Genomic DNA, 27043 nt, shown 5'->3' with positions numbered 1-27043 from the left:
AGAAAAGAACTTTTTAGACTAGGAATGAAAGAAAGGTTTGGGAGGGCAGCTTCCGGAAGATCTGCTGAGGACCAACAGAGGGGTGTGGGGTGTGAGAGGAAAGGAAGGTACTTTTCACCTGTGTTGTGGTCGATCACATATTTCAATACCTATATCTTTCAAAGGGCAAGGGTGTGGTAGGGAATAGGGAGTGAAAGTGTTAGTCACTCAGTCGTGTCCAGCTGTTTGTGACCCTGTGGACTGTAGCACTCCAGGCTCCTCTGTCAATGGGATTCTCCTGGCAAGAATACTGGAGTGGGTAGCCATTCCTTTCTCCAGAGGATCTTCCAGACCCAGGGATAGAACCTGGGTCTTCTGCATTACAGGAGGATTCTTTACTGTCTGAGCTACCAGGGAAGCCCCAGTGGGGAGGGAGTAGGGGGTTCCTATGTACTTCTAGTTCAAGCTGTATAAATGTGACACTGAGTCTGGGCTGCTTTAGGATCTAGGATCTCAGTGCTATTTGAGGATCTTGGAACTGAGGGGCAAAAATGGGGGAGGCATTATCCTGAGGTACAACAATGACCCACTGTCAAGAGTTTTGTTTCCTGAACTCTGCTGAAGGGAAGATGCTCTCCTGGGGGGGGTTGCATGATAACAGGCCCACTACAGTGGAAGGTAGGGGGCCTCCTGACCATTTGGGGTTCCTTGGGCCCCTACAAGAACAGGCAAAGGAGGATTGCTACAATGGCTGAGACGATAGACTCTGACCACAGAGGGTAAGTGAAGCCGCCATTAAGAGATGGGAGCACGGGCAATGGTGTAGAGCTCAGGGACCCTCCTGGGTGTCTGCGTGGTGCCATCACCAGTGGTAAGTTATTCAAAGAAGACCACTGCCACCTCAGGCAGGACCACCAAGTACAGGTCATCTCTGTGGGAGAAGAACGCCGGCCCAGCTGAGGAGCTGCCAAAGTCGTGGAGTGAAGGAGGGAAGGTACAGCCTGGGATCAGCTATAGAAACCAAGATGGCATCCCACCATCTTGGAGTTATCCTGCAAAATGGCCCTCTTCCCTCGGAATATATTTTTTAAAATTATAAGGGGAGTTCCTTGGTGGTCTCGTGAGGATTTGGTACTTTCACTGCCATGGCTCAGGTTCAGTCCCTGGTTGGGGAACTGAGATCCCAAAAGCTGCGAAGCACAACTAAAAAAAAAAAAAAGAAGACACCCCACCAAACACACTGGAAAGTACAAAGAATAACATAAGAGATACCCAGGGGGCCCCACCACTCAGATTTAGCAAGTCATTACATTCTTATTCTTATTTATTTATTTTTGGCCCTACCACATGGCATGTGGGATCTTCCGGTCTCCCGCATTGCAGGCAGATTCTTTACCATCTGAGCCATCAGGGAAGCTCTATATTGTACACAGCATTTGGCAATTTCCTTTATTCAATGGTGTTATGGCTTTGAAATGTAAACAAGAAGCTCCAGTTCATTCAATGTCACTGCTGTGTGGTATTTCATGGTATTTCATGGCTGTGAGAATGTCACGGTTTCTATTCATTCTCCTCTTGGTGTGCACTTGGATTATTTCTGACTGTTTTGCTATTACAAACATGTGACATACATCCTTGTAAATGCCTCCAGGTGCCTATGCCTGAGTTTCTCTGGAAGTGGAATTGCTGGATTGTAGGGTATAAGCACCTTCCACCTCACCAGGTGTTGCGAAATTATTCTAGAGAATATTGCCTGTTAGTCTTAGACACTCCCTTCAGCACAGAGTTTCTATTGCTACACATCTCTGCTAAAACTCGGTAGCATTCAGATTTTGTTTTCTCTCATTCTGTCGATGTCAAGTGGCATCTCCTTATTGTTTTAATTTGCATTTCCTTATTTGTGACACTGAGCATCTTTCATTTGTTCATTGTTTATTTCAGCATTCTCGTCTATGAGCTACTCGTTGATGGAATTTGCCTAGTTTTCTATTGGAATGTTTTCCCCTTTTCTTATTGATGTGTTGAATCTTTTTATATGCTCTCAGTACCAGTTGATTGTTGGCTGTGTGTGTTAGTCACTCAGTCGTGTCTGACTCTGCAACCCCATGGACTGTAGCCTGCCAGGCTTCTCTGTCTATGGGATTCTCCAGGCAAGAATACTGGAGTGGGTTGCCATTTTCTCTTCCAGGGCATCCTCCCGACGCAGGGATCGAACCCAGGTCTCCTGCATTGCAGGCAGATTCTTTACCATCTGAGCCACTGAGGAAGCCCTGATTGTTGGCTAAAGATGGTGGTAAATATCTTCTCCTGGACTACAGCTTATCTCTTACCATGCTTAAGTTATCTATTGTTTCTCTTTTTTTGAGGCATAAAATACATTTAGTGAGGTCCTTAAAATGCACAAATCTTAAAAGTACAACTTGAAATTTTTACATTTGCACATTTCACGTGCCCACCACCCAAATCAAGATATAGAGCATTTCTATAACCCCAGAGGGTTTCCTTAAGTCCCATCCCCCTTCTCCCCAGAGGTGGCCATTTTCCTTTTCCCTTTTAATTTTTTTTAAAAAAGACATTTATTATTATTTTTAAATTAAATTATTTATTTTGGTGGCATGTGGGATCTTAGTTCCGCAACCAGGGATCAACTCTGCACCTCCTGCAGCAGAACAGAGTCTTAACCACTGGACCACCAGGGAAGTCCCATGACCAGAGGTAGCCGCTTTCAAACTCCTGTCCCCATGGATTACTTCTGCTTCTTTTTGACCTTTGTGGAAGTGGAATCACAGTGTGTACCCTTCTGTATCTGGTTTCACTCAGTACAATGTGTGTGAGGTCCACGCATATTGTGTGTGTCTGTAGTTTATTCTTTTTCATTGTGTATACCATTCCATTGTGTGACTCTGTCACAGTTCCTATCCATCCTTGTGAGCGTTTGGATGGTTTCTAATTGTTTTTCTGTTACAAACAAGATGTGGCACACGCCCTTGTCCTCCAGGCGTCCCCCTACACATACCTGAGAGTTTCTCTAGAATTAAAAATGATGGGTCATAAGGTGTATACATCAACCACGCTAACCAGATATTGCGAAATGATTCTCTAAAATTGTCCCAGCCAGCTCTTCCTTAAGCATGTTGGAAAGTTTCTGATGTACACATCTCTACCCACACTTGGTAGTGTTACTTTGTACTTTCGTTCTTCTGTGGATGAGAAATGGTAATTGTAATTTGCCTTTAGAAATAAACTAAACATCTACATGAGAAGAAAACTGTAAAACTTTTAGTCTCCATATAGAGACTATCTCTATTTCTTGGGGCTGGAAAGCATTTCTAAATATGATACAAAAGTATATAAAAAATTTATAAGTTCAAGTATACTTTAAAAACTGGTGTGATAAAAGACAATAAAAATTAAAAAAAAATAAGCTAGGTAGTTTGCCATTGTAATTTGCCTTTCTCTGATTGTTAGTGAGGTTGAACACTTTTATGTAGTCATCGGTCATTCCAGTTTCTTCTGTATATTGCCAATTCATAGCCTTGGTCTATCTAATAGGTTGCCTTTTTCTTTATAGATTAATAGAAATTCCTTACATATTCTGATTACTAACCATTTGTTGGCTATACAGATTTGATATGACTTATTTTTTTAAGTAGATATTTATTTCATATTAGTTTTTGCATGCAAGGTCTTTTTTGTGGCATGCGGGGCTTTTGAGCTATGGCATGGGGGATCCAATTCCTGACCAGGTGTCAAATCCAGGCATTGGGAGTATGGAGTCTTAGCCACTGGTCCACCAGGGAAGTGGTGCCTAGCTTATTTGTAAAAAAAAAAAAAAAAAAATTATTGTCTTTTATCATGCCAGTTTTTAAAATGTACTCAAATTTATCATTTTTTTCTTTTTAACATACTTTTGTATCTTGTTTAGAAACACTTTCCAGCCCCAAGAAATAGAGATAGTTCTGTTTTCATCTAAAAGTTTCATAGTTTTCTTCTCATGTAATGTTTAGTTTATTTCTAATATCCACATTGTTGTTATTGTTGAGTCCCTAAGTCACATTGGACTCTTTTGCAACCCCATGGACTGTAGCCTGCCAGGCTCCTCTGTCCATGAGATTTTCCAGGCAAGAATACTGGAGTGGGTTGCTATTTCCTTCTCTGGGGGATCTTCCTGACCCAGGGGTAGAACCCACATCTCCTGCATTGGTAGGTGGATTCTTTATCACTGAGCCACGAGGGAAGCCCATATATCTACAGGGAGACCTTTTTGAGAAGAGACAGGCTCTGCCCTGGGATGTCTCAGTCTGAGGCAGATAATCACACATACTGGGAGCAGATGTCACACCAAGGAACAAAAATGGCCCCTGTACTCAGGTGCTGGGGATTCCAGGGGCGATTGGAGAGGTAATTTTGCAGCTGGTTCTTGTTACATGGACACCTGTGCTGAGATACCACAATTTCGTGTGTTTTCTGAGATGGAGCCTAAGGCCAGGAAAACGATTAGGTGCAGGAGGCACCTAAGGAGGCAGTGAGAACAAGGGTGGTGGCATCTTAGAATCTTGTGATTCTTGGCCCTGGGCCGGTTAAAACCCGATCTGTCCTTTCTCTCCTCAGCAGCAAGGTTGGGGTCCCCCCGCCACCCTCGTTCGGCATCCCCTCCACCTCTGCCTCCCTCATGAGCCTTTTAAACTGGCCAACTGAGAAACCAAACTGGTTCAGGCCCAGCGGGTCAGACTCACCCACCCCCGGGTCTGGCTGAGTCTGTGAGCTGGTCTACAGGCGCACCTGGGGGCTGTTTGGCTGTGAGTGGTGGAGGCGGGCTGGGCCCTGGCGGCTCTGGGGGTTGCCGCCGGTGGGGAGGGTGTATTTATCTCTGGGTGGGGAGGTTTGGGTTTGGGTTTAGCCCGCGGGTGTGTGTCTGTGTGGGTTTGTTTGTTTGTGTGAGAGGGTGTGTGTTTCTCTCCCAGGTTGCCCACAGTTCCGGGCAGGGTCTGTCCCTCCCTGTGGGTGACGGCGACGGCAGGAGACCTGAGGTAAGAGTGGCCGGGGTGGGGTGGAGCCGTGTCCTCTAGGCCTGGCCTGGTTGGCTGCTTTGGGGTAATTCCCAGGCTCTGGGGTGTCATGAGCCTGGGAGGGAGGCATGAGTCACTCCTCCCCTCCCACTGCCCTAGAGAAACTTCTTCCCTGTCCCCGGGGCCAGGTTTCGCCAGAAGCCATAAAGAGGCCTGCGCAAGCCTCTTCCGTTTTCAGGTAGGTGGCTGAAACCTAGCCCGGGGGCTGCCTCGGAGCTGAAACGAGGGCGCCGCCCAGAAAGGACACAGCGGGCTGGACCCACCCCTCCGGCTCTCCCGGGTCTTTTCTGTGTCCTGAATATTCGGTCCCACTCCCGTAGGCCCGCCGCTCACTGAGCCCTCCCCTCACCGAGCTCCTCCCTCACGGAGCCCCTTCCCCTCACTGAGCCCCCTTCCCTCACTGAGCCCCCTCCCCTCACTGAGCCCCCTCCCCTCACTGAGCCCCCTCTCCTCACTGAGCCCCCTCCCCTCACTGAGGCCCCTCCCCTCAGTGAGGCCCCTCCCCTCACTGAGCCCCCTCCCCTCAGTGAGGCCCCTCCCCTCACTGAGCCCCCTCCCCTCACTGAGCCCCCTCCCCTCACTGAGGCCCCTCCCCTCACTGAGGCCCCTCCCCTCACTGAGGCCCCTCTCCTCACTGAGGCCCCTCCCCTCACTGAGTCCCCTCCCCTCACTGAGGCCCCTCCCCTCACTGAGCCCCCTCCCCTCACTGAGGCCCCTCTCCTCGCTGAGCCCCCTCCCCTCACTGAGCCCCCTCCCCTCAGTGAGGCCCCTCCCCTCACTGAGCCCCCTCCCCTCACTGAGCCCCCTCCCCTCACTGAGGCCCCTCCCCTCACTGAGCCCCCTCCCCTCATGGAGCCCCCTCCCCTCACGGAGCCCCCTCTCCTCACTGAGGCCCCTCTCCTCACTGAGGCCCCTCCCCTCACGAGGACCCCTCCCCTCACGAGGACCCCTGCCCTCACGAGGACCCCTCTCCGAGTCCACTCTCTGCACCTCGTCTGGTCATCACGCTCTTTCTCCCTGGGGGGCCACGGGCGTAATCGGGGGCGGGCGGGGCTCAGGGCAGCGATGGGTTGCGCCTGTGCCAGCTTGTCTTCCGTCTGGCTGGCTCTCCAACGCATCACGAACATGAGGGCCAGTGTTCCCGCCATCTTCCCAGGCCCAGGGGCTGGATGGAGAGGAGAGGAGACCAGGGGTCTGTGGCTGCCATCACCCTGGGGGGCTCCTGGACAGCCCCTGCCTCACCTCCCCTTCTTTCTCTCCCCTCGCACAGGCACACGCTCACCTGCCTACTCGTCCTCCCCACACACACCACCCTCCTCCGTGGAGGGCCCGAGAGAAGTCTTCCTCCTCACTCCTGGGCCCCTGGTTCTCGGGTCGGTCGGAGTCCTTAGTCTAGGCGCCCCCGCCCCATCCGACCCGACAGACCCCCGCGCGGCACCTGGGCTTTCCCCGGGGACTTAGAGGCGGGCTGCAGTAACGCCCGACTCCACTGGGGGGCCCTCCTCTGCTGCTGGGGCCGCAGCCGTTCATCAGGTATGGGCTACTCCCTGCCGGTGGACCTCACAGTCCTGCCCCGGATGGCCGCCTCCCCGGCCTCTGCCTCAGGGCCTCGGCCACACTGGCTCTGCCCTCCGCAGACACTCAAGGGCGTCCACCTCAGGCCTGTCCAGCTGGACCCTCCCTGGGGAAGATGAACCTCTGCCATGCATACAGCACTGATCAGCTTTTATCGTCAGAGTGAAAAAAATCTGTAAATCCTAGTGGTTCACCATTGAGCCCCTTCCCTTCGCTGAACCCCAGCTTAGGGGTACCTTGCATGGCCCCGTCACTTTTCTGATGGTCACAGCTCTTCATTCCTCCACCTTCTTTTGTGTGTGTGTCGATTCAAGCATGTCTGACTCAGGCTCCTCTGTCCATGGGATTCTCCAGGCCAGAGTACTGGAGTGGGTTGCCATACCCTCCTCCAGGGGATCTTCCTGACCTAGGGATCGAACTCGGATCTTTCACATCTCCTGCATTGGCAGGTGGCTTCTTTACCACTAGTGCCACCTGGGAAGCTTCCTTTGGCAGCTGGAATTTTTGAAATTCCCATCCACAGGGGGAGTATGCCTCAGAGGCTACAGTGGCCATAAGCAAACACATGGGGGCGACACCTGAGAGGGCCAGGCGCGGAGACGGACACAGCCATTGTGTCCCCCTCCACCCGACTACCCTCTTCTGACATGTGGCACCACGTCCAGGGCATCTGTCTCCTGGCTGGGCATCCCAGCTCATTCTGGACAGGGGGTGGGGGGAGAGGAAGTTGCCTAGGACAGGCACCCTGAATTTCCACTATCCTGCTAGGTCCCCCCACTCTTTACCCCAGCCCTGCACCATCTGACCGCTCCTGCGGGTCCGGAGCAGGACTGGCAACCCTTGAAGACAGGACCTGACGGTTTCTGAGTTTCTCTCCAGCTCCAGCAAGCTCCGGGTTCAGTCACATCTTGAAAACAAACAAATTTGAGTAGTCTTAATGCTTGTTGCAGTGGTTACACACACTGTTGTGGTTTCAGACAGTTCTGGGTTCAAATCCTGCCTCCACGAGCTATGTGACCTGGTGGAAGTCACTTTAAATGCTCTAAGCTTTGGTTTCTACATTAGTAGACTGGGACGATATCCCCCTCCCTCCCCTTTTTCAATGTTTATTTTTCAAAGAAAAACAGCAGCAGCCAATTGGAAACCTATGTATTCTTCAATTCCAGTTTTAATTTAGAAATGATTTACTGATCCACTGTTCTAAACGCTCCTCTTCCCTCTTGAAATATTTATCTTTTACTTGTGTTGAATTCTTCAAAGGAGATTGTTTCAGCATATATCTCCAGGTACTTGCTTTGCTACTTTTACCAAATACATAAAGAAAAATAAAAATGCAAAACGCAATTCCATCATGCACTCATGCACGCTAAGGGCTCCAATCATCAAAAATAGAAAAGAGGGGACTTCTCTGGTGGTTCAGAGACTAAGACTCTGCACCCCCTATGCAGAGGGACCTGGGTTCCATATCTAATCAGGGAACTAGATCCTACATGCTGTAACTAAGAGTTCACATGCTGCAACTAAAGATCCCACGTGCTGCAACTAAGACACGGAATAACCAAATAAATAAAAGCAAAATATTTTTTAAAAATAGACAAAGGAAAACTTTTTGGAACAGCCAGTTAAGTGAATTTTAAAAAAAGACTCACATGAATTTGGCTTTGTTGGGGCAGAAATCCATTCCTATTATCCATCACAGGGTTGTGCAGGGTAACAGAGGTTGTGTTGGGCCTTCCTGGCACCTGATAGACATTTGACAAGTGATCATTATTATTTTTGGAGCAGCTCTCCTGATAAATTGGGTTGGCCAAAAATTTCAATTTGGTTTTAAGTAAAAATAAAAGACATATTTTTGGGGACTTCCCTGGTGGTGTGGTGGCTAAGACTCTGAGCTCCCAATGTAGGGGGCCTGGATTCAGTCCCTGGTCGAGGAACTATATCCCATGTGCCTCAGCTGAGACCTGGTGCAGCCAAATAAATAAATAATACATATTAAAAAAAGACATAATTTTCATTTTCACCAAGAGCTTTATTAAGCAATGTAAAACTGTGGTGCTAGCGAAGACTCTTGAGAGTCCCTTGGACAGCAAGATCAGACCAGTCAGTCCTAAAGGAAATCTACCTTGAATATTCATTGGAAAGACTGATGCTGAGGTTGAAGGTCCAATACTTTGGCCACCTGATGGGAACAGCCAACTTACTGGAAAAGACCCTGATGCTGGGAAAGATTGAAGGCAAGAGGAGAAGGGGGTGACAGAGAATGAGATGGCTGGATGGCATCACTGACTTGATGGACATGAGTTAGAGAAAATTCCAGATACTGAAGGACAGGAAAACTTAGCGGAAAAGAGTGGGACACAACTTAGCAAGTGAGCGACAACAGTTCACTAACTGAACGAACATTTTGGCCAACCCAATAATTCACATACTATACAATCCAGTCATTTAAAGTGTATAATAAGGTGGTTGTTAGTCTATTCAGAGTTATGCAACCATAACCACAGTCAGTTTTAGAACATTTTCATCATACCGAAGAGCAACCCCGTGCCCTCTATGACCCTACCCCACGTCCTCTCCAGCCCTAAGTCACCCATCTATTTGCTGTCTCCCTAGATTTGCCTACTCTAGATGTTTCAGGTAAACAGAATCATGTACTATGTGACCTTTCTGTCTGACACTTGCATTTAGCGTGTTTTCAAGGTTCATTCACGTTGTAGCATATATCAGCACTTCATTCCTTTTTATGGCTGAAAAATAATTCCAGTGAATGAATATTGCCCACTTGGTTGATCAGTTCATCCTCTGATGGCCACTTGGGTTGTTTCCCCTTTGGCTATTGGAATCGTGCTGCTGTGAACATTCAGGTAGCTATTATTATTAATAATATAGATACTAGTATATAATACATTATCAATATATTGTATTATTAATATATTGTGTTATTAATAATATATTGTTAATTAATAATATAATGAGGCCTGAGCTCCCCAGACTGTCCAGAGCACAGAGAAGGGAAAGAGCCGGGGTGAGGGGGTGTCATTTTGTGCCAGATTTATCCCAGAGGGAGGTCCCGGGCCACAGAGTTACATGGGATGGGCAGAGGGTCCACCTCCCCATCAGCAGGGAAGCCTGGTGTATACAGATATGATTCAGGATATGAATGTGGAGAAGGCTGGGCCAGACTTTAGTACAGGGGAAGGATTGTTGGTGCCTGGGTTATACTTCTGTGGGTGGGTTGGGGTTGGGAGCAAGTGGGTATGCAGGGTGAAGCCTGTAGGAGGCCAGCGAGGAGGATGAGGAAATAACGGCTGGTGTGAGTGTGTGTGAGTGATTATTGCCACGTCAGTTTGCCTTTGCTCTCTCCCCTTCCCCACTCCCAGCAGCAATAGGTCAGGCTTGGGACTGGAGTGGGGTGGAAAAAGAGTCAAGGTCCTCCTGAGCTTGACTTTGAGGGAAAGGCCAAGGTCAAGAAGAGCTGGGAGTTGGTATTCTGGACTGGAGACAGGAGGAATGGATGTGGGAGAGATTCCTCCATTGGGAAGCAATGACTATGGGGTGTGGGTGACTTGAGAGTGTGCCCTGTCAGATAGAAAGTTCCTACTGTGTGCTCCTACTGTGCATCCAGCACTGTTCACAGGATTCACCTTTAGTTGACGACTGTAAGGTTCCTGGCCAGTGATTTCTGATGCCTGGGTGTGGCCGGGGAAGTCACTGAGCCCCAGGCCCTGAAGGGGCCATCCACACTGGAGCTTGGAGGTTTCCAGGGCAACCAGTGCTTGGCCTTGACTTATGATTCAAGAAAGCATTTCTCTCGATATCCTGGGATGTCTTGAGTTTCCCTGATCAGAGATGGAGCTGCAGGAAGATCTGAGGTTGAGAACATTTGCTTCGCATCGAAGAAATGTTAGCCAGCGTGGCAAAGAGCTGGAATGAGGTCAGTTAAAAGAAAATAAACACATGGGACACTTGGTGTACACACGCGTGTGGGGGGGCAGCTTCATGCCGATGTGTGTGGTCTGAGTGGGCCCTGGGGGTGGACAGCTGTGGGGTGATGCTGAGGGGCAGTGACACGAAGCCGGTGGCAGCTGGCCAGCGCCCTGGGCACCTGCAGTCCCTCAGCATCATCGGAGGGAGGCAGGGAGTGGACGGGCAGAGAAGGGAGGGTGGGACCGAGGGCCTTGCGTGAGCTCTCAGGCCCACGACAGAAGCTCAAACCATGCAGGTTAAGCCCTGCTATAAAAAGCACATTGAAAAGAAAAAAAAGTTCAAACTAACCACAAGCGTGGCTGCTCCCAGCTGATGGGGCAGGTCGGGGCCAGCTGCACCCTTCCCCAGGGCTAGACTGATCCAGAACTGGGAGCCAGCAGAGAATGAGGGCTGGGTCAGAGGGTATACCTGGCAGTAGCACAAAGATCTGCCCGATGAACTAGGCCCCAAGTGGGCCAGGGGTCAGGACCTGTGGGTGGCGTCTCCCCCATCCATGCCTGGAGGCGCTTGAACAGGAGGAAGGCTGGAGGGGCCAGAAGGCTGGAGGCTCCCAGGCCTTCTCGCCAGGAAGGGAGCACAATTACTATGATCACTGAGTCACCTGGGGCTGGGGCGCCACTCGTGATCCTTAGACTTCTGGTTTGGTCCCTGGCTTGTCACCACTGACTCACTGGCTACCTACCTGGGAGTACCCCGGTTGGCCTACTGGTTTCTCTCTTCATCTCAGTGTGTCATGGAAGCATAGATAGCTTTTTTGTAAGGTGGAGTCATCAGGTGTAAGCTGCCCAGGCTGCTGGGAGGGAAAACGTGCTAGGTTCCAGGGTCCTCTGGGGTCTCCATGGAGTTCTCATTTCATGTTCCAGAGGTCTCCACTGGAGGCATGAGGAGGAAGTGAGTCAAGGGGACCCCAGCCCATGGCTCTGTCCACTGGAGAGCTCAGTCTGTTTTGACCTGGGGCCAGCAGAGCTGCTGTGGGGTCAAGATGTCCCATAATGTCCTAAGGCTCCATCCATGTCTCTTCCCATCCAGTTAAGAAGTCACAGCTAGCTGGGCCTGCCCCTGACTGTCCATGACTCCCCTGAGCCTCCAAGCTTTGAGCTGGGTACTAGTGGTTTTTCCTGATGTGCCCAACTTGCCTTCCAGACTCCACAACCCCCCCCAAAAGGCACCCCTCAGTCTCCCCTGATCCTCTTTTTAGAGAACTCTCTCCTTTCCATAGACTTCCACGTTTTTATTTGCCTTTCACAGCTCTTCTTTCCCCTTTTCCCTCCTCCAGGAAGTCTGCCTGGGGCCTCAAGATGCTGCTGACTGTGGCTCTTCCAGAGACCACACAGAGTGACTTCTCTGGGCTAGGGAATTGTCTGTGTAGATCAGGGGGTCTCAAAGTCAGTTGTCATTCATTTGCTCATTTGTGTCCGACTCTGGACTGCAGCACACCAGGGTTCCCTGTCCTTTACCATCTCCCGGAGTTTGCTCAAATTCATATCCATTGACCTCAGGGTCAGGCACCAGCTCAGTTCCCCACTGTTCTCAATATTCCTGTGGCCCTGGAATGTCACCTGAGTTCTTTGAGCCTTAGTTTTCTCATCTCTGAAATGCCCTACATGGTTTTGTAGTGAGATATGATAACTTGTCATAATACTAAGGCACGTAGCCTACTGCCTGGCCCAACTCTTGCTGACCAGTGGGAAGAGAGACCTGGTTGGGAGGAGGGTTCTCTGGCTGGGGGGTCAGGGTGGGCAGGTATGGACTGGGCAGGACTGATCCCTCCAAAGGGTTATTGGGTCCTCAGGGATCCCCTGGCCTTTAGGTCCTCTTCTTCATCTGCCTCTGGAAGACAGAAATCTTACAACCAGGAGACAGGGGTTGCTCTGATGTGAAGTAGGGGGAGCAGGAGGGAGGGATGGGGTGGGGTGCGGGGGAAGGAGTTCTGTCCCTGCGATGGACCCCTCTGAGAAGTAGGGGACAGCTTGTGAAGAGCAGACATCAGGGTGGGACGGTGGGGATGGCTTCAGTCTTGCATAAATACGGGCTCTTTAAAACTGCCAGGCAGAAGCTCGACTCAGGAGGACTAATTTAATGGAAAGTAATTAAAAACCGCTGGCTCAGTGGTAAAGAAGCCACCTGCCAGGGCAGGAAGATGCAGGAGGGGCAGGTTACATCCCCGGGTGGGGAAGATCCCCTGGAGGAGGAAATGGCAACCTATTGCAGTATTCTTGCCTGGGGAATCCCATGGACAGAGGAGCCTGGCGGGCTACAGTCCCTGGGGTCGAAAAACAATTAAAAACTCATTTTCACCCTGTCTTTCAGTCTCCTCCCCTTCACAGAACCCTTCCCCGAATCTGAGCCCATCTCTCTCACCAAGCCCATTCAGAGCATTTGAAACCCCCACTCAGCCCCGCCTGGCTTGCATGCATTCTCTCTTTCTCTCTCTCTGAACCCATCTCCAATCCCACCCCACCCCTCATCTTTGCATCCTGTCCCCGGAAGTGCCAGCCTTGCCTGGACTATGGGACTGTAACCAGCAGCAAGGTCTTGCTTCTCCTCCTTGGGGATGCCACCCCACCCCTGCCTTCTCCCTCCACACACGTGGGGCCCAGCCTGGGGGCAGCACTGGCTGAGCCAGTCCGGCCAGGCTGGGCAGCTGGGCCTCTTGTGCAACCAGGCCTGTCATTACCCCCTCCTGGGCCAACTGGGGAGGATGGCCACTGGTGTGGGCTGCCAGGCCGCAGGAGGAAGGACTACCCTCTCAACCGAGGACCTGGCCTCCACTTCTGAGCCCAGAGCCTGTGGCTTTCTAGGGCCTGGGCTGGGCCCTCCAGACCCTTGTTAGGGCAGCCAGAAGAATCTCAGTGGACTAAGTGGGCCTTGATTCCCTGTTTTCACAGAGCCTCCCAGAGTCTCAGAGGGAGATGCTGTCGTCCTGCTTGCCTGGATGAGAAAATTGGGTGAGCGAGTTTGATTCTATTGTCCAGTATCACATAATTGGTAGTGACAGAGCTGGGACTCAACTGAAGGAGGGTTGAGGTCGTCTTAGGTGAGAGCTATGAAGGCACCACATTCTGCTCCCCGATTCCAGAAATACCAGCTGGGGACCCAGCCCTCCCAGACAGCGCTGGGCCTTCCCTGCTGAAATCTCCATCATTGCTAGAGCCATCAAGAGGTGGCCAGCGCACAGCGGCCTGGGTCTGGACATGAACACCCGTTTGCTGAAAGCATCTAAGAGATCCTGCTTCCGGGACAATCCAGTGAGATGGTTCACAAGTGACTCAGTGACACAATTGTTATACTCACAGGGAATTAGGACACCCCTTTGCAGATTATTTACTGAAGCTTAAACAAATTTTTAACTTAATGACATTGTCTGTGGTTAAAAAACAACAGGATCTTAACTTGTGTCCGTGGGCAGAGAAGTTAATGAACTCCTGCAAAAACAAGTCATTTAGAACCAACTTTCAGCTAGACTAATTTTTCAGCTGAGAGTGAAACTGCTTCTTTTTTCCTTCAAAAAAGCCATTTAGTTTTATACTGATCAAAACGTTATGTCTGGTAGGGGAAGAATAAACCTTTTTTTTTTTTTCTTGGCTGAGCTGCACAGCATGTGGGATCTTAGTTCCCTCACCAGGGATGGAAACTGCACCCCTTACATTTGAAGTGTGGAGTCTTTAACCACTGGATCGCTAGGGAAGTCCCAAGAAGAATGATTTTAAGCTGACACTGACTTACTGGCTTTGGAGTTCCAGGTCCCAGAAGATGAGTGAAGGGGCCAAGACCTGGGTCTGCTCGACCTTCAGAGATTCTTCTGGATGCCTGGCAGGGGTCTGGCGGACCCGCACAGACCAGCGAGGAACAAAGAAGGTTCAGAAGGCAGCAGAGAGCCTTAGGGTTGGATGAGACACTTTATCTGTCCCTTCCCCAGGGACACTCAGGGAGCTGGGCACGAGCACTGTGCACGCACGTGCGCACGCGCGCTTGTGTGTGTTTGTGATCAAAGACTTGGCTGAGCCCCTGGGGACCCTGGTCTCAGAAGTCCTAGTGGAACCAGAGCTGAGGGGCTGTTGGTTTGGGACACGAACTTGGCTCTTTCCTCCTCAAGCTTTTCAGCTCACAAAGCATTTTCATATCCCCATCTTATTTCACATCTGGGGGAGGTGCTAACGCCTTCAGTTTTCAAAGAGAGGTGATGCTCAGATGTGGGGCTGGCTTCTCCCAAGGTCACAGGGCTGGTGAGAGGTTATGGGCAGGGATGGGTGAGACGATCTGGTTAGGAAAGAGGGTTATCATAGATTTAAAAAAACAGCATGCGGTGGCTCAGTGGTAAAGAACCCACCTGCCAAGGCAGGAGATGCGAGTTTGATCCCTGGGTTAGGAAGATCCCCTTGAGAAATAAATGGCCACCCACTCCAGTATTCTTGCCTGGAAAATCCCATGGACAGAGGAGCCTGGTGGGCTACAGTGCATGGGGTCACAAAAGAGTTGGACGCGACTTGGCAACTCAACAAGTGTAAGATACAATTCTATTGGCATAAAATTAGTGTCTGTTGGGAGAAAGAAAAAGAAGTAAGTGTTAACCCTGCCCTCCCAGCCTCAAAAGCAAAAGTGGTGAATGGCAGACACATTATTAAAGTGTCACAGTGAAAGGTTGTCTAAGCTGTTGGGAGGACCAGGCTTGGGGAGCCGGAATGGGTGTAGCAGAAGTGTTCTGGCTTCACTGGTGGTTTTCCTTTTCCTGGGAGGGACCCAGCCAGTGTCTCCTGGCATAAATGAAGCATCAACAAATATCTCTCCAGCTCCACTCATGTGCAGAGGGTTCATGGCTCCCCCAGGACTGGCTCCTGATTCTCTTTCATACCTGGGCACCTCCAGCTCTGCCTGAGCTCCCCCGCAGAGCCCCCCTACCAACTCCCCCTCACATCCCTCCTTCGCTGTGTGCTCGTCCTCTGCTTGGGGCTCTCCTGCAGCTGTCAACCCCTCTAGCTCTCAGCCCCTCCCCCACCTCTGATGTGCTTGGCTGAGCTGGGTAGGGAAGGACAGCTTCTTAGTCACTTCTGTTGGGCCACACGTAGAAAGTGCTAGGGCCTGTGTGCTTCCCCACCCCCACTCCTGCTTCTCCAAGTGCCAGCTGACGGTGTCCCAGAACAAGAGCCGGAAGTTGGCGGGGGCTGTCGTGGGGTGAATGAAGGTCTGCCCATCTGGTCAATTCACTCCTGTAGGCAGAAACCTTACAGAAGGGCTGGGAAGACCGACCCGCCCCGTGTTGGGCAAGCTCTCCCCCTCCCCAGCCCTCTCTGGGCCTCAGTTTACCCGTCTGTGCAGAGGCAGTAAGAGTCTTTGCCCGGCTCACTGATGGGCAGGCTGTGATGAGGTCATCCCAGAGAAGCACTTATCGTGCATCTCAAAGGGCAGTTATCTCTGTTGCTCAGTCCACAGCCTGTTTGTGTGCCGTTCCTCAAAGCCTTGTAAGGAAAATGCCAGCAAGGCGTGGTCCTGGCAGAAACTATCCCTGTTTGTGTTGCTGTGTGTGCTTGGGAGTGAGGGCGGGGGAGGGGAACCGGAATAATGCCTCCTGCCTTACTGAGCAGCACCCAGTACGTGTCAAACCGTGCACTGAGCTCTGAGGTTGAATATCCTCAGGAGCCCCCAGAATCATCCAGCCCCAAGTCTGACGCCCTGGGGCGGAGGCTGGGTGTCTAATCTGACCCAGACAGTGTTGTTTGAGCTTCCTGAAAGAGAGCTTGCGTGACTTGGGTGGAAGCCTTCTGTGAGCTATCTGAAGCGTGCTGCTGGCCGGTGGAGCCCCCAGCCTTGTAGGGGAGACTGAAGTGTTTACAGCCAACCACAGTACAGGACTTCAGCTTCTCCATCAAGCTAGATGATCCCTGCCAGCCCTGCGGTTCCATGGGCCATCAGCACGCTTCAGATAGCTCACAGAAGGCTTCCACCCAAATCACGCAAGCTCTCTTTCAGGAAGCTCATGGAACACTGTCTGGGTTGGATTATACACCCAGCTGCCCCAGGGCGTCAGGCATGGGGCTGGATGATGCTGGGGGCTCGGGGACTAATGGGAGCCCTGGCGCCTGGGATGAGCTCCCCAGCACGTGGGGAGCTCTGCAGCACGTGGATCATGTGGGGTGCCCTTGATCCAGCCAGGATGAGCCCAGCCACTCTCTCTCACCTCCATAATGGCTGCTTCTTTAGGTTCCCAAAGTCCTCTGCCCTGAATCAGGCCCTTCCTGGTCCTCTGCCTGCTTTCATCTTCATTCTGTCTCCAGAGACTCCCCCTTCTTTTATTTATTCATTTTTTTAAATGTGGACCATTTAAAAATTCTTTGTTGAATTCATTACAATACTGCCTCTGTTTTATGTTAGGAGGCATGTGGGGTCTTAGCTCCCTGACCAGGGATCGAACCAGCACCCCCTGCATTGGGAAGGGATGTCTTAACCAGTGGACCACCGGAGAAGTCCCCCAGAGAGCCGCTCAGCCTGCATCCACTGCCTCCCTCTGTACACAGCCCAGGGCTCCGCAGTGCCCGAGGCAGAGATTTCTGGCTCTTTTGCTCCGGCCCCTCCCCCACACCCCCTGTCTCCGGTCAGACTGGATTCCTCTGAATCTGTTCTGGTTCCCAGAACTAGCTGCATTTCCCCACCTCGGGCACCTTTGTCCTTGCTGTCCCCTCTCTCTGTTCTCCTTCCCCTAGTTTGGCTGCCTTGCCCAACTCCAGGGGGACCCCTCCGTGGAGATTTCTGTCCTCAGAGGCCTCTGCTGCACAACCCAAGAATTCAGTGCCCCCTGGAGTTGAGCCAGGCAGCTCCCCCTCCCAATCAGGCCCTCTCCCTGGCAACCCCACCTCCAACTCCATCTGATTTAACCCTCCCCTTCAAAGTCTCGTGGGACTTTGCTCCCACTCTGGCTTTATCGGAGGACCGCTCTGTGTATCTTCACTAAGTAAACACCTGTTTGTTGGGCTGAAGTCCCCGCAGTCTGACCCATGGCTTTCTCTTGCTGACTTCCCCCACCACCTAGTTCTGGCCAAGCCAACTTAGCTCCAGCAGCAACTGGCTGAAACTTCTGATCTTGGGGGTCCAGGGGTGGGGTGGAGCAGGCTTCCTTCTCTCTTTGGCCAAAAAGGTGTCTCCTCCAACACCCATCCTCCGCAGGATTGGGAAGCCAGGTGATGGTGGTGAGAGAGGAGGAGGGCAGGTGAGGGACCCAGGAGTCCAGGCCCCCCCGCAGCCCCTTGCTCCTTAAAACTGGACTTCACCAGGCCAATGTCCAGATCTCAGGTGAGGATGGTGGCTGGTGAGACTCTTAGCTATTAATAATTATCAGGCCAGTGATGAAGCTGATACAGACTCTGCCAACAGTAATCAAGGTGGGGCTGCTCTTTGGCATTTCCAGGACTCTATCCTCAGACCCTCTCCCTGAAGGTGGTCACACAATCCTCCACTCCCACCCCGTCCATCCATCGAAGCCTGGAATGAGGGAGCCCTGGGACATGGGGATCCTTCTCTTCAGGTCCCCAAACCCGGCTGGGCCTGACTCCTCCTCCAGCCCCTCAGGGATGTCCAGGTGCTTAGAGGCTGTGACTCAGTGTCTGTTTCCTGGGTGACCTCAGCAGGGGCCTGGGGGCAGGGGGAAAGGGCAGTTTCCTCTGAGACTGGATCGTGATTCAGGGGCCCAGGGCTGGGACCTGAAAGTCCCTTTGTTGGCAGGCTCAGGAATCTAGAGGAACTGGTCAGGGGGCGGCTCCAGGGACTGAAACCCCTCCCTCGGCCCCCGCCCCTCCCGCGGAGCACCATATAACCGCTCCAGTTTTGAGCGCACGAGCTTGTGGCAGCTGTTGGCAGGAAGGGAACTGGTCGGGTCACACTCGCTGGGTTTGTACCTCTGACTCGCTCGGGAGAGACGCCTGAGCGGCTCCGCCTGGCTTTGCCCCCGGACTCCCTTCCGGTGTAAGGCCTTGCTGTGAAGTAGCCGTCCGCGGCTCGTGGACTCCTACAGCCTCCGGAGGCAGGTCCTCAGCGCCGTTTCAGGTCCTAGACGCGCCCCGCCTCCTCGCCGACGCTGAGCCATGGCTTCCATGGGGCTGCAGGTGATGGGCATCGCGCTGGCCGTGCTGGGCTGGCTGGGCGCCATCCTGAGCTGCGCGCTGCCCATGTGGCGGGTGACGGCCTTCATCGGCAGCAACATCGTCACGTCGCAGACCATCTGGGAGGGCCTGTGGATGAACTGCGTGGTGCAGAGCACCGGCCAGATGCAGTGCAAGGTGTACGACTCGCTGCTGGCGCTGCCGCAGGACCTGCAGGCGGCCCGCGCCCTCATCGTCATCTGTATCATCCTGGCCGTGTTTGGCGTGCTGTTGTCGGTGGTGGGCGGCAAGTGCACCAACTGCGTGGATGATGAGAGCCCCAAGGCCAAGATTATGATCGTGGCCGGCGTGGTGTTCCTGCTGGCCGGCCTGCTGGTGATGGTGCCGGTGTCCTGGACGGCTAACAACGTCATCCGTGACTTCTACAACCCCCTGGTAGCCTCGGGCCAGAAGCGGGAGATGGGGGCCTCGCTCTACGTGGGCTGGGCCGCCGCTGGCTTGCTGATGCTTGGGGGGACCCTGCTCTGCTTCAACTGCCCGCCACGCAACAACAAGCCCTACTCCGCTAAGTACTCCGCCGCCCGCTCTGCCCCAGCCAGCAACTACGTCTAAGGCACTGCTGTTGACTCTTCAAAAATTTTTTTTCCTTTCGTCTTTGTTTCTCCCTGGACTGAGCTCACTACAAATCTGTGACCCTAGGCCGATGGCCTGGCCATGGGCAGCAGGGGACCGGGTCAGCAGCCCCCAGAGCCTCCTGGCCCTCTCGGACACTTTCTCAAAGCCACCTCCAACACCAGCAAGGAGGAATGGAAAGAGACTCCTGGGCCACCCTCCTCTGAATGGCTGTGGATACAGGGGGCTGGCTCCTGCTGGCCAGGACAGTTCAGCCTTGACTTTGCTTGGGCTCTGCCTCTGAGTGGGTGCTCAGTGGACCGAGGGGCCCGCGTGGACCACCGTCCCCCTTCTTCAATCCTCCCTGCTCCCCTCTGCCAGCATTCTCTGGCTGGGCCAGTGAGCGCTTAGGCCGGGTCTTGCCCATGGAAACCTGGGGCCATGAGAACGGCCGCCTTGCTCACCTACCTGCCCTTGGAGCTTAGTTGCACAGAGTGGACAGACAGGTTTAGAGGGGAGGGGTGGAGGTACTACAAACTGGTTTCGGTAGTGGTGGGGGAGGAGGTCATAGAGGTGGCCCAAGCTGCCTGCACCCCTTCCAGCCCCTGACCGTGGCCCCCGGCCCCTTGACCCTGGCCACCTCTGGATCCTCCGCCCCTGCCAAGGTCACTGGAGCCTGGAGAGAGCAGGGGGAACACTCTTTCTCTGGCCCTCATCCCAGGAAGTCCTGGAGCTTTCCCCTGCCTCCTACGTGGTTTCTGTTTTGTAATTTAAGCTATTTGTCACGGTAATTGCTATTATTTTCTACAATAAATGGGACCTGTGCACAGGAATTCTCTGTATTGATCTGATTTCAGTTGTGGACATGGGGCGGAGGGGCAGGGTTGGAGGCCTGGGCAGGGGGTTTGTAAGGGGCAGGACCGCCATGGAGTGGCTGGGGTGGGAAGACTTAACAAAATTGATATTGGGGGATTGTGAGGCATGGAAACTGGCCCTGACCTTCGTAGCCACCTTGCTCAAGCCCTCTGTTTGTCAGTGTAAAGCCCAGGATCCTCGTCAAGTGCTGGGGACCCTAGAAGGGAGGACAGGTGAGAACAGCCAGCTCTGGGGGTTGGGCCACCTGCCCTCTCCCACTTTTGTTCAGGTTTGTCTGGGCAGCCAGGCTGGTCGGCTCACCCTCCAGATCCTTTCTCCCAGCCTGTGTTCAGGCTGTCCCTGCCCTCAGCCTGGAATGTCTTTTTTCCCTCCTCCACCCTCTGAATCCTGTTAGTCCTGAAGGCCCAGCCCCGCACCTCCTCTTCCATGAAGCCTTCCTGTGACTCCTGTATGGAGGAGTTATCATCGGCCCTGGGCACATCCCCACCAGTGCTGGTGCTGACTAGTCACCCAGGCCCTTTCACCTGCCCAGCTCTGGGGCAGCCTCCAAGCTACGCCCTGAGATCTTCCACTCTGCATTCCGATCCCTTTAGAGATGAGGAAACCGAACCCAGGACACGTGAAAGTGTTTGGCCAGATGTGTGAGCATGGGTTCCTGTGTGAGCGGGTTAGAGGGAGGGGGCCCTCCACGCTGGGAGGAGTCCTGGAGTCACGCCTGTGGCCCTGGCGTGGCGAGGCCCAGTGACAGCCAGGGGTGGGGGCCCTCTTTGTCCTGTTTCTTCTCTCTGTCTCCCACTGGGACAGACGTCACTCTGGCGGGGGGTGAGAAAAACCACAGCGATGCCCACTTTGGGTCTCATTTAATAGGCACAGCTCTCCTGGGGGCAGGGGTGACTCACTGGCTTCATTTTACAGGCAAAGCAGAGGCTGAGGCCACAGGAGGGTCAGAGGCCAGCTGGGGGCTGGGGGCCGGGCCTCCCTCCCTCAGCCTGGGCTGCCGCCTGCTTCTGGTACAGGTAGATGATGCCGGAGATGAAGCCGTCGCTGTCGGAGGTGCCAGGCCCCACCTCGAGCTCGGAGGTGGCCAGTTCCCACCGGTCTACAGTCCGGGCCTCCAGCCGTTTCCATGCCCCAGCCTGCTCCAGCCCATCCAGGGTGGCCTCCAGCGCCTCTTTGTATCGCAGGTTGGATGGGTTGGTCCTGGTGGTCAGACACACCAGCCCACCTGGGGAGGGGTGGGAGGGGAGCAGACGAGTGAGGGGAGGGCGGGAGCCAGGGACAGGGAAGTTGGTTTCCTTCCCACTCACATCCTCACAGGTGGAATTATCTCCCAGCTTTGAACCCAGGGCAGCTGTTTCCCATCTCCAAGCCTCTGGGGCTCACTGACCCCTCCGCCAGGCATACCTTCTGCTCCCCCAGCTTGATGGCCTCCTATGTACCCTTCAAGGCTCAAGCATCCTTTCCACTGGGAATTCTTGGTTGAATCCCCTTGACAGAGGGGGCTACCTTCTCACTGCTCACCCAGTCTGTCTGCTGGAGGGTATGGTTGTGTCTGAACGCTCACAGGCTTTGGACCTAGAGCAAGTCCCTTCACCTCTTGGCGCCTCAGTTTCCCAGCTTGCAAAGCGACGAAGGTTACCCTGTCTCACAGGAAGGCCAGCACACTCAATAAGCACTGGCTGAATGAATGAGTGACCTCGTCCCTCCAGGTCTTCTCTAGGCACCTACTGTATGCCCAGCACGGGCTCAGATATACTCAGGAGAGACAGGGGTCTGGAAGGCTTCCTGAAGGAGGAGGTAAGGAGAAGCAGGGTGCTACTGGTGGACAGGGAGCTTTGTAGACGAAAGGCTCTGAAACAGGAGAGCCTGTGACCATGGGCAGGCAGATTGGCCAGCTAAGGGGTCTGGCAAGCCCAGGCTGGGCGAGGTGGCCTGGTCTCCTTACTGATTCAGGTGATGGAAGTTTCCTGTCCCCCTGAGCCTGATCACTACCTCTCTCTGACCCCAACACAATGTCCTTGCCTCTGTCAGCCTCTGTGGTTCCCTGAGGGTAAGCCTGCCCGGGCCTGCCCTGATTTAACCACAGCCCCTGCTGGGCCCTGGGGGCAATGAAGCAGGCAGGAGTAGATGAGGTTTTGCTGGGATGGGGCACCTTCGGGCTTCCAGATCCTGTGCTTCAGCCAGGTCTGAACCACAGAATCCTCATACTTCATCACTCTCCTTTCTGCCTGGGACTTTGCTTAGACTGTGCACCTGCCTGTTACCCCCTCATGCCAGAAGTGGGAGATGCCTCTCTTCCCTGAATTCTCAGAGGATTGAACACCCACATTCCTGGGGCCCACCTCCAGCCTGGTCTTTTTCCCCTGGCCCCTTCCCAGGGAGTGTACGGTGTGTGTGTACCTTCTCCCCAGTCCAGAGGCTCCCATGGGGTAAGGCACACAGTAGGAACACAGTAACCACAATCCCCACCCGCACACCAGCCCCGTGTGTGGAGTTTATAGAAAAGGGCTTATATCTATCAGCTCCATTTCACAGATAAGAAAACTGAGGCCTCAAAAGTGAAAGAGACTAGTGGGGAAGCTGGAAGATGAGGGAACTGAACTGAGCCCCTACTACATGCCAGGATTGAAATGCAGGCCTTATAGACACCAAGTGAGCAAGTGAAAGTCATTCAGTTGTGTTCAGCTGTTGCAGTTCCATGGACTACAGCTCTTCTGCCTGTGGAATTCTCCAGGCAAGAATACTGGAGTAGGTAGTTATTCCCTCCTCCAGGGGATCTTCCTGACCCAGGGATCAAACCCAGGTCTCCCACATGGCAGGCAGATTCTTTACTGTCTGAGCCACCAGGAAGCCCTGATAGACACTGCTTCACCCAATTCTCACTGCACCGCTTGTGGGGAAGGGACTGTGGCGCTCTGCTTATTGGTGAGGGTACAGAGGCCAAAAAGGAGTGGAGCTGTTTCCGGTTTCCCAGTGGCTGAGAGGCAAGCTGACCACCTGGGTCTGTTGACGGTGGCCGCTGAGGCCGAGCCTGGTCTGGAAGCTGGTGGCTGAGATGCTAGGCTGTGTGACCCCAGGCACAACCCCACCCCACACCTCGCTTGGCCTGAGGGGTTCTGAGGCTTGTGTCTGTGCCTGTGGAGAAGGGAAGGTGTGCGTGGGCTGGTTGGATGGGCTGCTTCTCACCTGGCTTGGTAACTCGCAGGAGCTCAGGTATCGCGCTGCAGGGCACCTGGCCGTCACTGAGGGCACCCACCATCAGCACCGCGTCAAAGGTCCCTGTGTAGGCGTGCGGATATGGTGTGGTGGTTTGGCTTCAGTGTGGCCTCAGACCACCCTGGAGGACGGTGTTCATGGTGGGGACTAGAGAGGGACCAGGCCTGCTGCTGGGGTCTGCAGGACCATGATCCCTGGGGCTATATGGCAGCTGTGGCTCAGTCCTGGACTGAGATAAGGTCATGGGATGGAGGTTTCAGAGGAAGCATCTCAATGAGAGATTGTCCCTCAATGAGAGATTGAGGGGCTTGGTGTGGGAGGGGACTTGGGGAGGACTAGGCAAGGCGGATGGCGTCTTGGCAAAAGGAAGGGACTCTGTCAGTTGTCAGGTGGGCCAGGTCAGAGGGTGGGCCTTGGGCTGTCAAGGGGGGAGGGGAAGTACCTTCAGCGCTGGGTAGTGGCTCCTGGCCCAGGGTGCAGAGGCTGAGGCACTGGTAGAGGCCACGGGCCTGGGCCTGATCCAACATCCCTGGGCTTCCATCCACCCCATGCAGCTGGCGGAAGCCCTGAGCCTGCAGCTGGGGTGGAGGACCCACTCACAGTTCACACTTGCCACCTCCCAGCTGGGTCCCCGCACCTCGGGGAGGACAGCGGGCCCCACGGTGGATGTGGCCCCAGTGTCTAGAAACAATGAGTCTGAGCAGGCAAGTGGGGATCTGGGGCTGGGTTAGTAGGAATTTAGAAGTAGGGGCTGACGGGAGGGAAGGGGGTCTGGGATGGCCTCACCTCTGCAGCCACAAGGCCAGTACCACAGGCCACATCCAGGATCAGGGCAGCGTGGTGTGGACCCAGAAGGGCTTGGGTGAGGCAGTCAACTGCGAGGCGGGGAGCATGGTACTGCAGGGCAGCCACATCCTGGGGACAGAATGCTGAGCCAGCCACCACCCCATGCTCCAGCGTTCAGGGGCCCTTCTTGTGGGGTAGAGTCAGCCAAGCCAAGCTGTATGTGTGTGCTGGGGGCCCAGGATCTGGTGGAACTACAGTGAGGGGAGACGCAGGTGTGAGGTGCTTTTCTCTGCCAACGGGCCTTTTCTGTGGGCCTTGGCATCACTGTCTGCTTCATTGTGATCACTCACGGCACCTCTTCCAGGCAGCTCCTCTGCCTGGACTCCTGTACCTGGGTGAGGAGGTCTTGGCTCCTGGTCTCTAGGGGCTGCCAGTCTGGAAGAGGATCAGAGGGCAGGGCCACTGTGGTTGGGCTGAAGAGGAGTCGGATGGAGAGCAGACAGGACTGGAGGTTGCACCCAAATCTTACTTCACTCTCACATTCATCTCCCTGGGATGATGCTAGGCTTGCTTACTATTCCGGCTTTACAGACAAGAAAACAGGCCAGGTGAGCGGAGGAGAGCAGAGGTGAGGACATGGCCGATTTACCTGGTCATAGTTCGGAGCCCATTGGTCATAGAAGTGAAGCTTGTGGGCCAGGTCAGTGATGCCATGCGAAGCCCCAACCAGCGCACGCACCTCAGGCAGGCTCCTGCCCTCCGCCATCCTGCTGTGGAAACATGGCCCACCTCAAGTTCTAACCCCCTCCCACCCTCGTGCGCAGCAGAGGAGGCTGTCAGGACGCGGCCTCTGCCCGGCGAACAATGGAATCCCATTTCACAGGAGGGAACTCTTGAGCACAGAGAAGGCGAGGCTGGACACCTGGGGGCTTAGGGCTGCGGAAGGGGTGTTTCCCGCGGTGGGGGCCAGGGGGAGGACCTGCCCTCGTCTCCCAATCGGCCTTGGTGAGAGGGATTCCAGGATAGAAGGGCCCTTAAGACGTAGGTGGTCAGAACTCACCGCCAATCCGACCCGCCAGGGAGGTGGGTGGGCTCCGGAACGCTGGGCGGGGCCTGTACTGCGAGCCTGGCCCCGCCCCCATCTCCCTCAATGATTGGTTTTCCGCTAAGGGAAAATACCCAATCAGAGTAAAGCGTTGGCAACCCGTCCCTCCACCACCAGCCAATGAGTTCAAAGTTCTTGGGAACGCCTTCAGCCTGAAACATCCCAGAATCTTCACAGACGCTATGCCCGTGGAGGTGTATTTCTCTTTCCTCCCGGCTCCTGACGTCGTTTATGCTTGCCCAAAACATCAGCGTTTAGGCAGTAGGAGCCTTAGAATTCCGGCGGGACAAAGAGGGACGTAGGATCAGCCTTCATTTTTAGAATAGTCACCAAGATCCATGCGAGGCTGTCCAGTAGAACTGATGACGGCATTGTTTTATAATACACGCTGTTCAAATGGCTGTTGAGCACTTGAAATGTGTCTAGTGCTGCTGAAACCAAACAACTCAGACTGGGACTCGAACCCAGTTGTGCTTCAGATGGGACATGAACCCACAATCTCTGGCTATGGAGCAGGCTCTAAGCACCAGAGAAGAGTGGGTCCTGTAGATGGAGGAATCTGGGCCCTAGATTGTGTGGGGCAGTGTCCTCTCTACCAACCTGCATAGCATTGTAACATGAACAAAAAATAAACTTTCATATTGTTAAGCCACTGAGATTTTAGTATTTGTCTACTACAGTAACTATTTTATATATGATATATATATATGTATGTATGTATGAAAGAAATGACAACCCACTCCAGTATTCTTGCCTGGGAAATCCCATGGATACAGGAGCCTGGCAAGCTACAGTCCAAGGGGTCACAGGAGTTGGACACGACTTAGTGACTAAACAACAACAATATACATATGCTCTTTTTCATATTCTTTTTCATGATAGTTCACCAAAGGATATTGAATATAGTTCCCTGTGCTATATAGTAAGACCTTGTTGTTTATCCATTCTATAGATAATAGATTGCATCTGCAAATCCCAACCTGTCCTTTGGCAACCACAAGTCGGTTCTGTATGTCTATTTCTGTTTTGTAGGTAAGTTCATTGATGTCATATTTTAGATTCCACATACAAGTGATATCATATGGTATTTGCCTTCATGATGCTAAAGCTGAAACTCCAGTACTTTGGCCACCTCATCTGAAGAGTTGACTCATTGGATAAGACTCTGATGCTGGGAGGGATTGGGGGCAGGAGGAGAAGGGGACGACAGAGGATGAGATGGCTGGATGGCATCACGGACTCGATGGACGTGAGTCTGAGTGAACTCCGGGAGTTGGTGATGGACAGGGAGGCCTGGCGTGCTGCCATTCATGGGGTCGCAAAGAGTTGGACACGACTGAGCGACTGAATGAACTGAATGAAACAGGAGGGCAAGGGGGCAGGGCACAACTTTTAAAAGGATGACATAGCTGTCGAAGGCATGACAAACTGGTTAGAACCCACTAGGTCCAAGATGGCAGAAGATTCAACTTCCAGCGGACCTTGAGCCTCATTACATGCTCATTGTAATTCACTGTTGTTGTTCAATTGTGTCTGACTCTTTGTGACCCCATGGACTGCACATCAGGCTTTCCTGTCCTTCACCATACCCTGGAGTTTGCTCAAACTCATGTCCATTGAGTCGGTGATACCATCCAACCATCTCATCCTCAAACCCAGTCGTGCCTCACAGGGGACATGAACCCAGCTGTGCTTCAAATGGGACGTGAACCCACAGTGAACTGTATAATTCATTACGCATGTGTGAA

At 53.3% G+C, this 27043-nt stretch overlaps 2 protein-coding genes and 2 long non-coding RNA genes across 4 annotated transcripts; 2 read left to right on the top strand and 2 right to left on the bottom strand.

Annotated features, from left to right (window-relative positions):
• The first annotated feature begins 5085 nt into the window (after window positions 1-5085).
• Window positions 5086-16109, top strand: LOC138429480 (uncharacterized). Its single transcript, XR_011252814.1, has 3 exons — window positions 5086-5226; window positions 13499-13558; window positions 14354-16109. It is a non-coding gene; the product is annotated as an uncharacterized lncRNA (long non-coding RNA).
• On the bottom strand, window positions 6757-14519 carry LOC138429481 (uncharacterized). Its single transcript, XR_011252815.1, has 3 exons — window positions 14337-14519; window positions 8273-8365; window positions 6757-7530 (listed from the first exon to the last, which is right to left on the bottom strand). It is a non-coding gene; the product is annotated as an uncharacterized lncRNA (long non-coding RNA).
• Window positions 16110-16516: 407 nt separating the features above from the next.
• CLDN4 (claudin 4) lies at window positions 16517-20145 on the top strand. Its single transcript, XM_069571085.1, has one exon. It carries the CDS (start codon window positions 18683-18685, stop codon window positions 19310-19312), a length of 630 nt encoding a protein of 209 aa, XP_069427186.1. The 5' UTR covers window positions 16517-18682; the 3' UTR covers window positions 19313-20145.
• Window positions 20146-21031: 886 nt separating this feature from the next.
• Window positions 21032-25304, bottom strand: METTL27 (methyltransferase like 27). Its single transcript, XM_069571524.1, is given in 7 exon segments — window positions 21032-21282; window positions 21284-21413; window positions 23375-23467; window positions 23847-23982; window positions 24191-24319; window positions 24840-24960; window positions 25251-25304. Coding segments are annotated over 6 exon segments (795 nt in total). The 5' UTR covers window positions 24957-24960; window positions 25251-25304; the 3' UTR covers window positions 21032-21092.
• Window positions 25305-27043: the final 1739 nt, after the last annotated feature.

The sequence above is a fragment of the Ovis canadensis genome, chromosome 24 (assembly GCF_042477335.2).
Source record: "Ovis canadensis isolate MfBH-ARS-UI-01 breed Bighorn chromosome 24, ARS-UI_OviCan_v2, whole genome shotgun sequence".
Lineage (NCBI taxonomy): Eukaryota > Metazoa > Chordata > Mammalia > Artiodactyla > Bovidae > Ovis > Ovis canadensis.
Note: the sequence above shows the minus strand (reverse complement) of the source record. Positions and strands in the feature narration are given on the sequence as shown.

What these genes read in the sequence shown, in the direction of transcription:
- CLDN4 (XM_069571085.1), top strand. Translation starts at nt 18,683, where the DNA reads ATGGCTTCCATGGGGCTGCAGGTGATGGGCATCGCGCTGGCCGTGCTG.